Source organism: Scyliorhinus canicula, chromosome 12, assembly GCF_902713615.1.
Source record: "Scyliorhinus canicula chromosome 12, sScyCan1.1, whole genome shotgun sequence".
NCBI classification, from domain to species: Eukaryota; Metazoa; Chordata; class Chondrichthyes; order Carcharhiniformes; family Scyliorhinidae; genus Scyliorhinus; species Scyliorhinus canicula.
Genome location: NC_052157.1, coordinates 93581049 through 93596227, shown reverse-complemented (window position 1 = coordinate 93596227; position 15179 = coordinate 93581049). Strand labels below are relative to the sequence as shown.

The following is a 15179-nucleotide window of genomic DNA, read 5'->3' as shown; positions in this document are numbered from 1 at the left end:
ATGGAGTTATTAAGGGTCTCGGCAGACAGCAGCGACTGACGAGGAACCCCCACATGCTGAATGACAATAGCTTCTAATCTTTGCAGTTTGATGCCACGGCGGGAAATGTGTAACCAATGCAGAAAACAATATTATATTTGAGATCTGTCCCGGGAGACATGATTAGAGCGAGGAAATTGGCAGACGAAACCAAATTAATATGACTGCAACTTACAGCATAACATCCAAGTTTAATGAACTTATTGTACAAATAGAGTTAAATGTGTATGATCGGAAAGTCATTACTGAGACATGGTTGCAAAGGGATAAAGCTTTGGAATTCAATGCCCAGGTTTTTATTCAGGATAGGCTGGAATGCAAAAATGATGGCGTAGCTCTTCTGAGAAGAGACGGAATATAATTTTTCTGAGTGAAGATCTCGGCTCAGAGCTGTTGCAGTCAATATGTCATGAAGCGACATATAGTGAAGGAAGCAGTAGCGTGGTGCGAGGCTTCCGAACAGTGGCCATTCTGTAGCAAATAATTAAAACCAAGAAATAAGTAATCAATATAACAAGAGTACTGCATTAATGAATGAAACATTAGTTTTCATATAGTTTGGACAAATCAAATCTGAAATGACAGACAGTAGATTGAATCTGCAGAGTGCATTCGGTATGGGGTGTTAGAGCTGTATGCTATGGACCGAACTAAGGATCAGTCTATTTTTGACCTGGCAATGTGTAAGAGGTAGGCTGAATAAATGGTTTCGCCCGAACGTCTCCGAACAAATAATGATCTTGTGTAATTAAATTTACCAATCAGCTTAGAACATAGAACAGTACAGCACAGAACAGGCCCTTCGGCCCTCGATGTTGTGCCGAGCAATGATCACCCCACTCAAACCCACGTATCCACCCTATACCCGTAATCCAACAACCCCCCCCCCTTAACCTTACTATTACACTACGGGCAATTTAGCATGGCCAATCCACCTAACCCGCACATCTTTGGACTGTGGGAGGAAACCGGAGCACCCGGAGGAAACCCACGCACACACGGGGAGGACGTGCAGACTCCTCACAGACAGTGACCCAGCCGGGAATCGAACCTGGGACCCTGGAGCTGTGAAGCATTTATGCTAACCACCATGCTACCGTGCTGCCCTTAGCTTGAGTGTCAGAAAATTGGCATTAAAATATCTATGTTACACCTAATGAATAGAAATAACGACAGCATGAGGATGGTGTTTAACAACCTGCAATGGTTCGTTGGATTCGTAGGTAAGTCAATCGATGAGCAGTCGCATCCATTTTGGGAGATAATTCATGACTGCCAGAAAAAAGCCATCCCAATGAGGAGGTAAACAAAGGCTGCTATGTTACATGCGGAAACGAATACGGTCCCAAAGTTAGAGGTAGACAAGTGGAGGCAGGCAATTACCGAATGTACAAAAATGTGCAAAACGGCTAATCACGAGGAGAAAACATGTGATGGAGTCCAGCCGGCAGGACACATTAAAAACGGACAATAAGATATCTTACACGTGCATTAAATGGACGATAGAATTATTAAAATTGGAGTGCAAGACCCTCAGAGAATGAAACTGGTTATTAATTATTGGGAACAGGGAATTGACACGAGGACTAAATGAATGGTCTGCGTCGCTTTATGCTTGGAGGTAATAAAAACATCAGTAAAGTCTTTAAAATGGAGTAGGAATTAAAAAACAGCCACCGTCACTTAATAATTCGTTTGCGGCAATGCAATGTGATTAGAAGTTGACAGCTCCCGTGGACCTAATGGTTTGCATTGCAGGATATTGCAGAAGGTAGTTCCAGAGATCGTGTATGCATTGACAGTGATTGTAGCATAACCCTTGGATTCTGGAACTGTTACAACGGATTTCAAAACTGCCATTCCGATTCCCTTGTTCATAAATAGAAGGGGGATAATAGTAGAAAACTAAAATCTAAGGCTTGTTATTGGGAAAAATATCTTTCTCTTATTAAGGACAGAATAGTAGCGCATTTGGAACGTCATAATCGGATTAAGCAGAATTAACATGCTTTCATGAAGAAGCAATAATGTTGTACCAATTCACTATAGTTCTACGATGCAGCTTCAACTAGAGCAGATGGACCAGAAGCAGTCGATTAAGTATATTTTAATTTTTAAATGCAGTTGACACAGTGCCACACCACAGTCTTCGACGAATCGGCGGATCCGATGGCGTTGGAGTTAATTTTCCGGTGTGGATGGAGGATTGGCTGAGTAACAGAAAACAAGTAGTAGCGATACATTAATAATTCTCAGGTTGGAGAGCATTCTCCACTGGAGTACGATAGTCAGCAGTGCTGGGTTCGCAGGACTTCACACTATATGCATGAATTATTTCGAGAAAGGAACAGTGTGTACTGTATCCAGATTTACGATTGATACCAAGGTGGGAGGCAATGCTCGTTGTAAAGAGGAGATAAATAGCTTACAGGGATATATGAACAGTTTAGATCAGCGGGCAGAACTTTGGCAACGGAATTTATCGAGAGAAAATGTGACATTGTTTATTTTGGAGGAAGGAATGGCAAGGCCGATTATTATTTAATTGAAAAAAGACGGCAAGTCACAGGACGACTGGACCGGCGGTGTGTGTTTATGCAGCCAGAAAAGCTAGAATTCAGGTGCGAAAGTTAATCGGGAAGGAAATTCAATAGTGGCTTTGATTTCTCGGGCGCTGCAGTGTAAAATCGACGCAGCACCAGAAAGTAATGTGATCATTGGCATCAACACAGAGGAGGTTTACTGGGATGATTCCTTGTATGCTGGAATAAAACATGAAAGAAGAGTGAACTGCTGTGTACTCTGTGAAGTGGAGCAGAATAACACGTGATATTCTTGAAACATATAAAATTCTTCGAGGGCCAGACAGGGTAGGGTTTGGGTAGATTTTCCGCTCATGAGAGAGTGTCGGACTACAGGGCGTGGTATAATTACTTCTCTGAAATAGTGTTCGCTCTTTGGAATTATTTTATCCTGGAAGCTGTGGAGGCCGAGTCGTTTTCAAGGAGGTGATCGCAAAGTTTTTCTTCATCACGGGAATGAAGAATGCGGAGATACTGCAGGAAAGTGAACATTTTGTCAGCAATAATCTTCTTAAATGGCGTCGCAGGCTGCAAGCAATGAATAGAACAGTTATATTCCAATTTCTTATAGTCAGCTGGTCAGTGAGTGGATATAGGTGCCCATCATCTTCTTCCCCAGAGTTTTCCATAAACCACAATGCCGAGTGGTGGAGCGCCATGCGATAATCTCCAATCGCGTGTATGCCTGAGGCTACGAACACTTGCGTGAAGGAGGTAGCATCACCGACAAAGCAACTCTCCCAATGGACACAGCATCAAACATATTAACCACTCACCCTTGACACAGCGACCCACTGCGACATGATTATGTAACATATTCAGGATCAATCGCAGCAACTCAGGGAGGCTCCACCAAAACACGAGTTCTGCTCCAGCTACAAATTTAAAAGCAGCAGATTCATAAGAACAGCATCACCTGCACGTTACACATTCAAACCTCACACCATACTGACATGCAATTGATTCGCTATTCGTTCACTGTCCAGGGAAGAAAATAAAAGTAACACTTTTTTAGCAGGATTATGAGTGTTCCCGCGACAGGCGCTCAGAGGAGTTCTGCACAGATGGCTCAGCACTCCTTCTGAAGGTCCACTTGAAATTAAGAAAAAGTGCTGGACTTGAGAGCGGTACTCCTAATCAGCAAAACAATAATAACTACATATGGTTGATGTACGCTATTAATATTACTTTCCCTGGCAAGGTAAATAACCCAACCTCGATCTCGAAGCTTGACTTCAAGTTCTGGAAGCACAAACGGAAAAATAAGTATCAAGTGAGCATTCTATCGCGGAGAACCACATGCTGATCTAATATTTCAACGAGTCCCAGTGAGTAGAAAATATCCTTCTTTTTACCAGTTCCATTGAAATATCATTAACTTAAATCACCAATCTAGATCACCTTAACGCATTCCTTTTGACTGACGTTCAATTTCACATTTTGACGTCAACACTTTGATCCAAGTTATCAAGTTCCAGATCTAACTTGACAGAAATATTTTGATTCATTCTCTTCCTACTTTGCAATTCGTGTTATATCGTCAAATACCACGGGTTTGTAACGTTGTCTATTCGAATGTTTGCAACTGTGAGTACATCTAAGTTTCTGAATATATGTTTTGTGTAGAAATTACGGAGTGCTCGCCAAGGTCCTCAGATGTGTAACAATCTCTTCTACTTCAATTATATCTACCGTTCCGTGTTGTTGCCAGGTTCCTGCTTTACTGCCATTGTCAAATTTCTACAGTATGCATGTTGTGTTTTGTTGAAAAATACAGTTTTCATATTTTAAGATTCACATTTATCATCGAAGGATTTAATTCCGTTAATTATTCGCTTTCTTGATCCTGCTCCAGTTTTAAATCCACCATAAGCTTTATGATTTTCTAATAAGCCGGTTAATTTTCAGTCTTTACTGAACAACTTTGCGACACGCCCGTCACATATTTAGGACCACATGCTGACGTGCCGTTCACCAAATCGTTGTTGGCAGTATTGCATTAACAAAATAATCACCCAACTCAACTGTGCTTGATAGCTGATAGGAAATATGTGTCTGTCAAACCATCGATTTTAAAAATCTGTTTTATTTTAGATGCAGTCATGGGCTGGTCCTCATATATGTCACCTTTAAACTCCAATTCCCTGAGTTGTCAACAGCTCCAGTACTGTATATAATAGAGCATCCCAGTTTCTTGAGGCATAAAATGCACAAAATCATTCACAAGTCCCTCCGTATTGCAATAGTTCCTCGACGTTGCGTTCGACGCTCTGTGGGGGTCTGTCTCCTTGTCCTAGACTTTCGTGGCAGGTTCTAAGAATATTTTGTGCAAGGTTATGCAAAGAAGAAAAGGATGAAACTACTGTGATATGTCCACAAGGTTTTTCGAAGTTCTGTGGTTTTAAACATGCAAGGGAGTTTTTTCGTGAAGACGACGAATTGGCGTTTTATTATGGTCCGTATTGGATGCAGGAACCGGAAAGATGAACGTAATCTTGTCTGCTTCGCTTAAATAGGACATCAGGTTATATAATTCTATATTTACCTTTGAGCTTGTAGCAGACGTCAACTGATTAATAGGAAGAAACAAAAGCTATCACTTCAATGATGTGAAAGTGGAATAAAAATATAATCTCTTCAATTGCAAAATGTATATCAATATTGCAGTATTGTAATAGAGCACGCTGTCACAATGATTAGCAGTACTGCCACACAACGTCAGGCTTCAATTCCTGCCTTGCGTGCCTGCCTGTGTGGAGTTTGCACTTCCTCCACGTGTCTTCTCTGGGTATCGGGGTTCTCCCGTTTTTATCCAATTATCCAAAGATGTGCAGGTTAGGTAGTGTGGGGAGTAAAGGGTCAGGGAGTTAACCTCTTTCAGAAGGCGTGTGTGAGACGATTGGTCGAATGGCTTCCTTCTGCACTGTCGGAATCCTGTGGCTCAATTATATGGTGCATGAGGGCATTAAGACCAGGCGAGTGATGTATGCAAGCGATAAAAATACAATAATGACGGTAAATGAAATGAAAAATAAAGCCAATTTAAGTGCAGATCAAAGGGTGGCAAGTTTTGTTTATCAATGAGGGACACTGCGTTGTCTCACGTTGACCAATGCGTGGTGACGTCTCTAGGTAAGCATGGTCTCATACCACATGGAAATGTTCAAAAAAATCAGGCAGCATCTTTGGTTTGTCAAATTCGGTGTCAGGTATTCGGGTGCATCTCTCAAGCCGGATCCAGCAGTTAAGTTGATAACAAGGTTCAGGGGTTGGGGAACCCGGAGAGAGATGCGGAAAAACATTCAGCGGGTGGAACCGTGAGCTGTATCTGGGATATTTCTGCCGCCCTGGCACATTAGCGTTCCATGGGGACGATCGGGTATTGTGATCGTGTTCGGTCGGTTCAGGAGCGGGCCATAGGGAGGGGGGGGGGGGCTGTCGGTTAAAATTAGCACTAGTCCGACAGGCTGTCGTATGTCAGTATGCTTCAATCCCTGGTAAATTTGGACACTTTCCTCGTGCTGAGACTAGAATTATTTTATACCCTTGTATCCATGATACATAAACCTGGATTGGCAGTATCCTTGGAATGTACATTTCGAATAAAGAGGTTTCCGAGTTTCACGGAATCATGAACAAACCACGTCCATCGAGCCGTCAAAATTCACTTCCAACTCCCACATATTTCACAGGTTGAGACTTTTGTGTTTCCCGTAGCAGATCTTGTGGGGCACATCTAATCTCCGACTATTTGGAAACTGCAAAATAGGTAAATAAGGTTAATTTTAATACATTTAACTTTCAACGAGATCTGAAACGAGATCCACTTGCCGCCCCTTGCGCATATCGATCAATTTGAAATTATATTAAATCTGCAACGAAGTATAGCGCTCTATTGTTCAGTCTTAATGTTGTAATCTCGCAAGTGACATTTCGAAATCAATATCACAACTTTAATTGGTATGCTTCATATCATACAATGATGAAACAATCATGAATCTGTCATGTGTTTGATACACGAAGTCAGTAACGTTGTCGATCGCGAGTTTAGATTATGGTGCCCAGAAATTCAATTTGTCGGATGCTTTCAGATCACACCAATTTTCACCTCCTTGAATCCAGTCATGAGCACGTGAAATTGCCAACATTTCTGACACTTCGGTATTCTTTTGGCATAGATTTTGGCTCTACTTGGAGCACGAAATTGAACTTTGATTCATATAACTGAAGATCCGGTTGGTTTACAATGGGCCGCCGATGCAAGTTTGTTTATTCTGCGTCACAAACACTTCGAAATTAATATTGTGCAGCTCAAGGACGAAATAAAAACAGAAAATCCTGGATCCGTGAAGAGAAATAAAGTTAACGTTGCGCATCGCTATGATGGATTCTCAGAACCACAGGACCGAAGAATTGATAGTTCAGAAGGAGTCCATTCGGCCCATCTAGTCTACACCGGCCCGGGGAAGAGCACGCGACTTAATCCCACACTTCCCTCACCCCGTAACCCAGATCTTGGCGAGAACTCCATAATCGCTACACATAACGTTTTTTTGAAACAACGGGCAAATTGGCATGGCCAATCCACCTAACATGCACTTCTTTGGACAATGGGAGGAAGCCGTTGCACCCGGAGGAAACCCACATAGTCACGGGGAGAAGGTGCAGACCCCACACAGATTCCCAAGCCAGGAAGCGAATATGGAATCTTGGAGCTCTGAAGCAACTGTGCTAACTACTGTGATACCGTGCCGTCCCCACTGTGCTATCGTACCTCCCCACAGAAGTGAATAAGGTAGACATGGACAGAATGATATAGGTGGAAACGTGTCGGAGGATTTAGGGAAGGATGGAACACAAGTGATAACACGGAACAAATGAGATATGGACATTTTCGTTGTCGTGGAGTAAGACAAAGTGGAATGTTAGTTAAATCCCTCGAGTGAAGAATGGGATCATCCGGCCCATCGAGTCTGCATCGATATTCCTGAAAAGCAATGGACGTTGCACCCTCCCCTGCTCTATCTCCATCACACTGCGCATTAGATTATGGCCAATTCACCTGGAAACAAAGGTCAGTAGCACGATGTGCAAACTCTTAAAGGAAAGTGGCCCAGGGCCGCGATAGATCTTGAAACCTCGATGCCGCGAGGCAGAAGTGGAAATGACTACGCCACCGTGCAGTCCTATCTTCTATTTGGAGTCAACCTAACCTGCAAGTCGTTAGTGCGTTAAGGAATGAAGATGTAAATGGTTGCAACACGTGAGAAAGTAGAATGTGCTAATGAGAGCACCAGGACATCCAGTGAGAGGTGAACTGTGTGGGGCGGGATTTGTATTAGATCAGCCGAAGGAGCTCCAAAAGAACGGGCATGAGAATTGAATTGTGTGTTTGTGTGTGCGCGTGTGTGTGGGGGGGGGGGGGGGGGGTGGATTTACGTTGTAGAGGACGTTTACTCTCTCAATTTGTTTAAATCAATATTTTGTCGTAAAGGTTCTGACATGTCTAATCGGTAGACGAGGTGTTGATTTATTCAGCTTGCGTTATGCTCGCCGGTTAATTGCAGCAAGCCAAGGATTGATTTTAATTAATTGATTTGGTAGTGAAATATTGTCGAAGAACGATGGCATATGCAAGTAGGATGCTGATACTGACGCATATATTTCAGTAAATAAGATATTTACCATACTTTTGCCGGAGAATTGCCAGTTCTGGAACAAAAAGGATTCAAAGGTGCTAAGATTAAAGCGAAGATAATGCGGATGCAAATAATAGATATTTTGAAAATGGATACATTTCTTTAGACTTTAAACTAAGATTAAACTAACATGAGTAAGGCACGGGCGAAGTGCCGGTAAATTACATATTTTACATGACATTCCAAGGTACCTTACAGGTAATGACATTGTCTTACATTGAAAATTCTTCCAAAATAGGAAATCTGACGGAAATTATGCGCACAACTGGATCACATACAAAGCAGTGAACTCATGCTGGCATGCACTGAGAGTGTTGATGTTAACTGCAATACTGGAAAGTAAAAATGTAAAATTTGGCATGGTGCCTTCGAAATATTGTTGTGGAAGTAGTTATGTTCTCTTGATAGCTTCGACTTTTCCTCCCCTTAGTATTCTGAAATTTACAACACTCAAGCAAAGTTCCATAACTTGAAATATAGTGTACGCTAAATGTACAGGGTTCTGACTCTCAGACGACAGTGACTCCCATTGAAGTCGTGTTGATAAATACGTAGATTTTTGAATGTTGCAGTTTCATTTTTTCAATGTTTGGTTGATATACTAGATTACGACTCCAGTCCCAATACATTCACCGTATTGCTCACATAGATATTATAATGCATGTCATATCTCGAAATACAATGATACACAAACACGCAAAAATCACACAATTGGTCCCGATCACGGAGCAATTGCGGAGATTCTGGGAATGCGACAGCAAACAACAAACCGAAGTACAGCTGGAATAGGAACGTCGGCACTCCAACCTGCGCCTAAAATGCTGACCATCTGGTCTAAAACGATTGCATTTTTGTGGCCCGTATTCCTCGATTCCCACGCTATCTATATATTTGTGAAGACGCGCCTTAATCGTCACTATCTCACTTGCTTCCACCAACTCCTCCACGAGCAGATTTCCCGGCACCTACTACCTTCTGTGCAAAAAAAACGTCCTTCGCTCATCTCTACGAACCGTTGCCTTTCACACCTTAAATCCACGCCAACTAGTAACTGATTCTTCCACCCTGGAAACAAAAAGTCTGATCGTTCAGTTTGGCCATATGCCTCTCAGAACTTTGAAAACTTCTATGAGGTCGCCCCTTACCCTCCTTCGTTCCAGTGGGAACAAACCGTGTTTCCCCAACCTCTGCTCATAGTCAATGCACCTCACAGAACACAAAATTCTGTTCACACTCTTATGTACCAACTCTAAAACGTCCATGGCCTTCTGGTAATATATTCACAGTGTTGCCTAGCTGAGATTCTATTCAGGTGCAGCATGATTTGCCAGTTTGTATACTCAATGCACCGTCGGATTAAGGCACACATGCCATATGCCTTTCTGACTACTTTTCCACCTGCGTTGTCACTTTTATTGACCTGTGGACCTGGACACCGAGCTCCATCTGCCTGCAAAACTATTAAATGTTTCTGATATTTACTGTATATTTCCCACTAGTATTATATCTTCCAAAACAAAATACCTAACATTTACCCATATAAAACGCCATCTGTCATCTCTCTGCCCAAGTCCGTAACTGATCTCTCTCCTGCTGTATCGTCTGACAGTCCTCATCGCTATCCGCAATTCGGCGAAAAGCTGAGTCGTCCACAATCTTACAAGTCAGAGCAGTTGCGACTTACTGCAAATCAATTATATATACTGCAAACAGCAAAGACCATGGCTCTAATAGATCTGCAGCACCGTTAGCAACAGCCCTTCATTCAGAAAAGAACCCTTCCACTGCAACCCTCCTTCTCCTGTGGCCGAGCCAGTTCTGTAGCCATCTTGCCCGCTGACGTCTTATTCAATGTGACATCGCCTTCTGCACCAGTCAGCCATTAGGGAACTTGTCAAAGACCTCACTGAAGTCTAAGTAGATAACATCCATTGCGCTACCATCTTCAATCATCTTCGTCACTTCCTGGAAAAAAACTCGAGCAAATTAATGATAGACGGCCTCCCCTACAAAAAACGATGCTGTCCTTTGCGAATACGTCCACTTCCTTCCAAAGAGGAATAAATCGTGCCTCGAACATTCCTTTCAAATAATTTCCGTACCACTGACCTAAGGCATGTAATTTCCTGGACTATCGTTTCTGTCCTTCTTAAAGTAAGGAACATCACTAGCTATTCTCCGGCGTTCTGAAGCCTCACCTTTAGTCAAAAAGATATAAAGATTCTTGTCAAGGCCCCACCAATTTCCTCCAGTGCCTCCATCAATAATGTGGGTAGATTCCATGAGGCCCTGGGGATTTATTTACCTCAATGTTTTTCAAGACGCCTCCTCGTTTTTGATCTCAATGTGACCCAGACTATCTGCACATCCTTACCCAGACTCATCATCCACCAATTCCTTCTCTTTGGTGAATACTGATGAGAAGTATGTACTTTGTACATCGTCCATTTTCTTACATTGCGCTAAATATCACAGGATCCAGGGTGTGTTAATCAATTGGATACAAAGTTGCCTTGAGGACAGACGACAAAGGGTGATTTTCGAGAATTGTTTTTTAAACTGAAGGAGTCGGGACGTTTGCATAAATTCTACAAGGCAATAGTGAGACCACACTTGGAATACTGTATACAGTTCTGGTCACCTCAGTATAGAAATTATATTAGTAAACTAGAAAGAGTACATCTAATGATCACTAAGAAGCCACCGGTACTTGATTGTTTGAGTTATAACGAGAAGGTGGAAATGACTGGGTTTTTTCTTTACCTGGAGCGTCAAAGGCTCAGGGGCGATCATAGATCATAGAACAGTACAGCACAGAACAGGCCCTTCGGCCCTCGATGTTGTGCCGAGCAATGATCACCCTACTTAAACCCACGTAACCCGTATCCCAACAATCCCCCCATTAACCTTACACTACGGGCAATTTAGAACGGCCAATCCACCTAACCCGCACATCTTTGGACTGTGGGAGGAAACCGGAGCATCCGGAGGAAACCCACGCACACACAGGGAGGACATGCAGACTCCACACAGACAGTGACCCAGCCGGGAATCGAACCTGGGACCCTGGAGCTGTGAAGCATTGATGCTAACCACCATGCTACCGTGAGGCCCCTTGTAGATGTCTTATAAAATGAGGGAAATAGATCAGGTAGTTGGTCAACTTATTTTCACAAAGGTAGAGGAGTCTCAAACTAGAGGGCATGGGTTTAAGGTGAGACGGGAGAGATTCAAAAGGGAATTTTTTTAAAACAGAGGGTTGAGTGCCTTGAAGGAGCTGTCAGGGGAAGTAGTAGAGACGGTTACATTTTGCCTTTTATAAAGCGTTTGGACAGTAATATGAGACGCATGGGTAAAATAGGGTGAGGGGGCAAATGCGGGCAATTGGGATGAGCTCAGTAGTACAGACTGGGCGATATTGTGAAGTTTGGCCGAAGGGCACATTTTAAGCCGGAAACCACAATGACTCTATGATGCATATATTCGCTCTGCTGTTCACGTGTGGGCCATTCATTTCCCTGGCTGTTCTCCTGCTCTTTATATATTTATAAAAAGCTTTGGTATTGTTCTTAACCCTGTTGGCGAATGACATTTCGTGACCCCGTTTTAGTATTCCTGGAACCTACTTCCATCATATTCCTCACCAGTTTCATCTTTTCCCAGCCTTCCAGCTTTTACAATTGCTTCCTTTTTCTTTTTAGAACATAGAACATAGAACAGTACAGCACAGAACAGGCCCTTCGGCCCTTGATGTTGTGCCGAGCAATGATCACCCTACTCAAACCCACGTATCCACCCTATACCCGTAACCCAACAACCCCCCCATTAACCTGACACTACGGGCAATTTAGCATGGCCAATCCACCTAACCTTTTTGACCAGACTCAGAATATCCCTCGGTATCCAAGGTTCCCGAAAACTGCAATATTTATCCTTCTTCCTCACAGTGACATATCGTTCCTGAATTCATATTAATTGACATTTGAATGTCTCCCACAACGCCTCTAGATGTCGATCTAATCTCAAAGATCCGCCCACAGTCTACATTACTCAGTTCTTGCCTAATAATGTTGCAATTAGCCTGATCTTAAATTTAATACTCTCACCCGAGAACTACTCTTATCTTCATGCAACAGCATTGTAAAACTTATTGAATTCTGGCCACTGTTCTCGAAATGCTTCCCTCCTGAAACTCGAACACCTGGCGCGCCTAATTTCCCAAAACCAGGTCCAATTTGGCCGATTCCCCAGTTTGACTATTTGCACATTGTTTAAAAAAGCCCTCCTGCATACTGATACAAACTTTGCCTCATCCAATACCAACGTACTAAGTGAGTCCCAGTCAATAAGGAAGAAGTAAACATCACCCACCAAAACAACCTTGTTGCTGTTATACCTTTCCTGCATCTGTCTACGTACCTGCTCCTCTATCACCCGCCATCTATTGGGATGCCTGCAGTAAACCAGCAACAATATGACTGTAGATTTCCTATTCCTGAGCTCTACTCATATTTACTCGCTGCGTCAATCCGCTGAGGTGTCCTCCCGCAGTGTAGCTGTGATATTCTCTTTCACTGTAGTGAAACTCGCCCATCCCTTTTCCATCCCCCGCTATTCCGTTTGAAACATCTAAATCCAAGAACGTTCAGCTGCCAGTCCTGTGCCTCCATCAACCGAGACTCTGCAACGACAACATTATTACAGTTGCAAGTACTATTCCAAATCTACGTTGACTTGCCTTACCTCTTATACTTCCCGCAGTGAAGCAAATGCACTTCTGACCACCAGGGAAGCTATGTTCAGCAACATCTTCCCTGCCTGCTCTTTTTTCTGAGGCTTTCTCGCCCTATTAACCACTTGCCACTCAGTTATTTCACCTTCTGACCTATTGCTCTGGCCCGAACTCTCTGCCACACTAGTCTAAACCCTCCCATGTGACCGAATTAAACGCGTTGGCCAGGATATGTACGTCCCTCAACTTTAGATCTAAGCCGTCCTTCTTATAGAGACCCCACCTTCCCCAGAGTAGATCCCAGTGGTCGAGTTGTCTGAAACCGTCACTCATGCACGTGCTTTTTAGTCAGGTGTTTAGCTGTACGACCGTTCAATTTCTATCCTCACTGGCCCGTGGCACAGGCCGTACTCCGGAAATAACAACCATCAAACTGCTGTTTGACTTTCGACCTTACTCCCTGAACTCATGTTGAAGGACCTCGTCACTTTTCCTACCAAATTCATTCGTATAAATATATACCATTACGTCTGGTTGTTCACCCTCCCCCTTCAGAATGAGGTCAGCCTATTCAGAGACATTCTAGACCCTGGCACGAGCCTCTGACAACAGAGTCTCCGACACTGTTGCTCTTGTACGCTTTGTCACTCCCTGCTCAACAACAGAGTTAGCCGTGTTGGCACTGTTCTGTGTGTTCCTGCTGTTTTGTCCTAATAAAGCATTGCCCCCAACAGTATCCACACTTGATAGAGAAGGGGACAGCTGCAAGTGATACGTCCACGGCCTGTCTGCCCCTTCTGGCGGTCATCCATCAATATTCTTGCAGCCCCGTGTAACCACGGCTCCAAAGATCCCGTCTTTGACGCTCCTACTTGCATCCAACTGCTGATCCAAGGGATCCATGCGGTCTGCGAGGTGTTGCAAACAGGACAACATTCTCCAGATGCAGTTTTCAGGAATTCTGGAAGTTTCACTGACTTGCCATATGTCACAACTGAAGAACTTTACCGCTCTATCTGTCCTTTCTAAAACTGATAAAGACATGAATGTAAAAAATATATACTTCAGAGGTTAAGAAAATTTCTACTCTAAATGACACACACTATTCTTTCAGCTTGGTTCCCTAACTGTTATCTTTTTTAGTTCTTTCTATTACAGCTATTTATATACAATCCCTAGTATAAGATACTGCCCAACCACTCAAATTAGCGTTTTGCTCGGACGTCCCTATTGATGTTGTTAATTGCGTCCCAAGATAGCTTCTAGTAGCTTCCAAGGCAACGATCCGTGGTTGAGTAGGCTTTACATACATAGAAATGGCTTGCAGTAGGAGGCCATTCGGTCCTTAGAGCCTACTCGGCCATTCCTTATGACCATGGCTGATCATAGAGTTAAATACCCTAATCACCCCCCCCCCCCACCACCATATCCCTCATTTAGTCCCAAGAACTTTATCTAATTCCTTCATGAAATTGCACAATGCTTTCACCTCAACTGCTTTCCGTGGAAGCGAATTCCACAAATATTCCACACTCTGCGAATACATTTATGCTCATCTACGTCATGAAGAATTTATCCGTTATACTCAAGCTATGACCCCAAGTTGCAGACTCCGTCACCATCCGGAATCAATATTAGCCTGCCTAATCCTGTTAGAATTTTTTAAGTTGCTGTGAAATTCCTCCTTCACTCTGAACTCCAATGTACATCATATAACTGAATTCCTCTCTCCTCATATGATAGCCCCGTCTTCCCAGCAATCAACTTCTAAACCTTCGCTGCACTCCCTCCATCACCCCTCCCCCTCCATCTTTCGTCAAAAAGGACAATAAGATTGCATACAATACTTCAGCTATGACCTCACCAATGTCTTTAAGATATCTTGCAAAATATCCATATTCCTATACTCAAATTCTGTCGCTATGAAGGCCAACATTCAATGTGTCTTCTTTACTGCCTGCTGTACCCGCGCTATGACTTTCAGCAACCGACCCACGAGGGTACCAAGCTCTCTCTGAGTATCCACCTCTTTTAACATACACCCATTCCAATAATAATCTGCCTTCGTATCATCGCGACCCATGTGGATGACCTCACATTCATCCACGTTATACTGCATTTGTCATG

General features: G+C 43.1%; 1 protein-coding gene across 1 annotated transcript in view; it reads right to left on the bottom strand.

Moving 5' to 3' along the window:
- The window catches only part of LOC119974297 (E3 ubiquitin-protein ligase TRIM39-like), a 99689-nt gene that overhangs the window by 51954 nt on the left and 32556 nt on the right, over positions 1–15179 (bottom strand). The window contains exons 4-6 of the mRNA XM_038813069.1: positions 8307–8333; positions 5167–5190; positions 3837–3863 (exon numbers count right to left, since the gene is read on the bottom strand). Of these exons, the coding sequence (XP_038668997.1) occupies positions 3837–3863; positions 5167–5190; positions 8307–8333 (78 nt within the window). The remainder of the gene's footprint in view (positions 1–3836; positions 3864–5166; positions 5191–8306; positions 8334–15179) is intronic.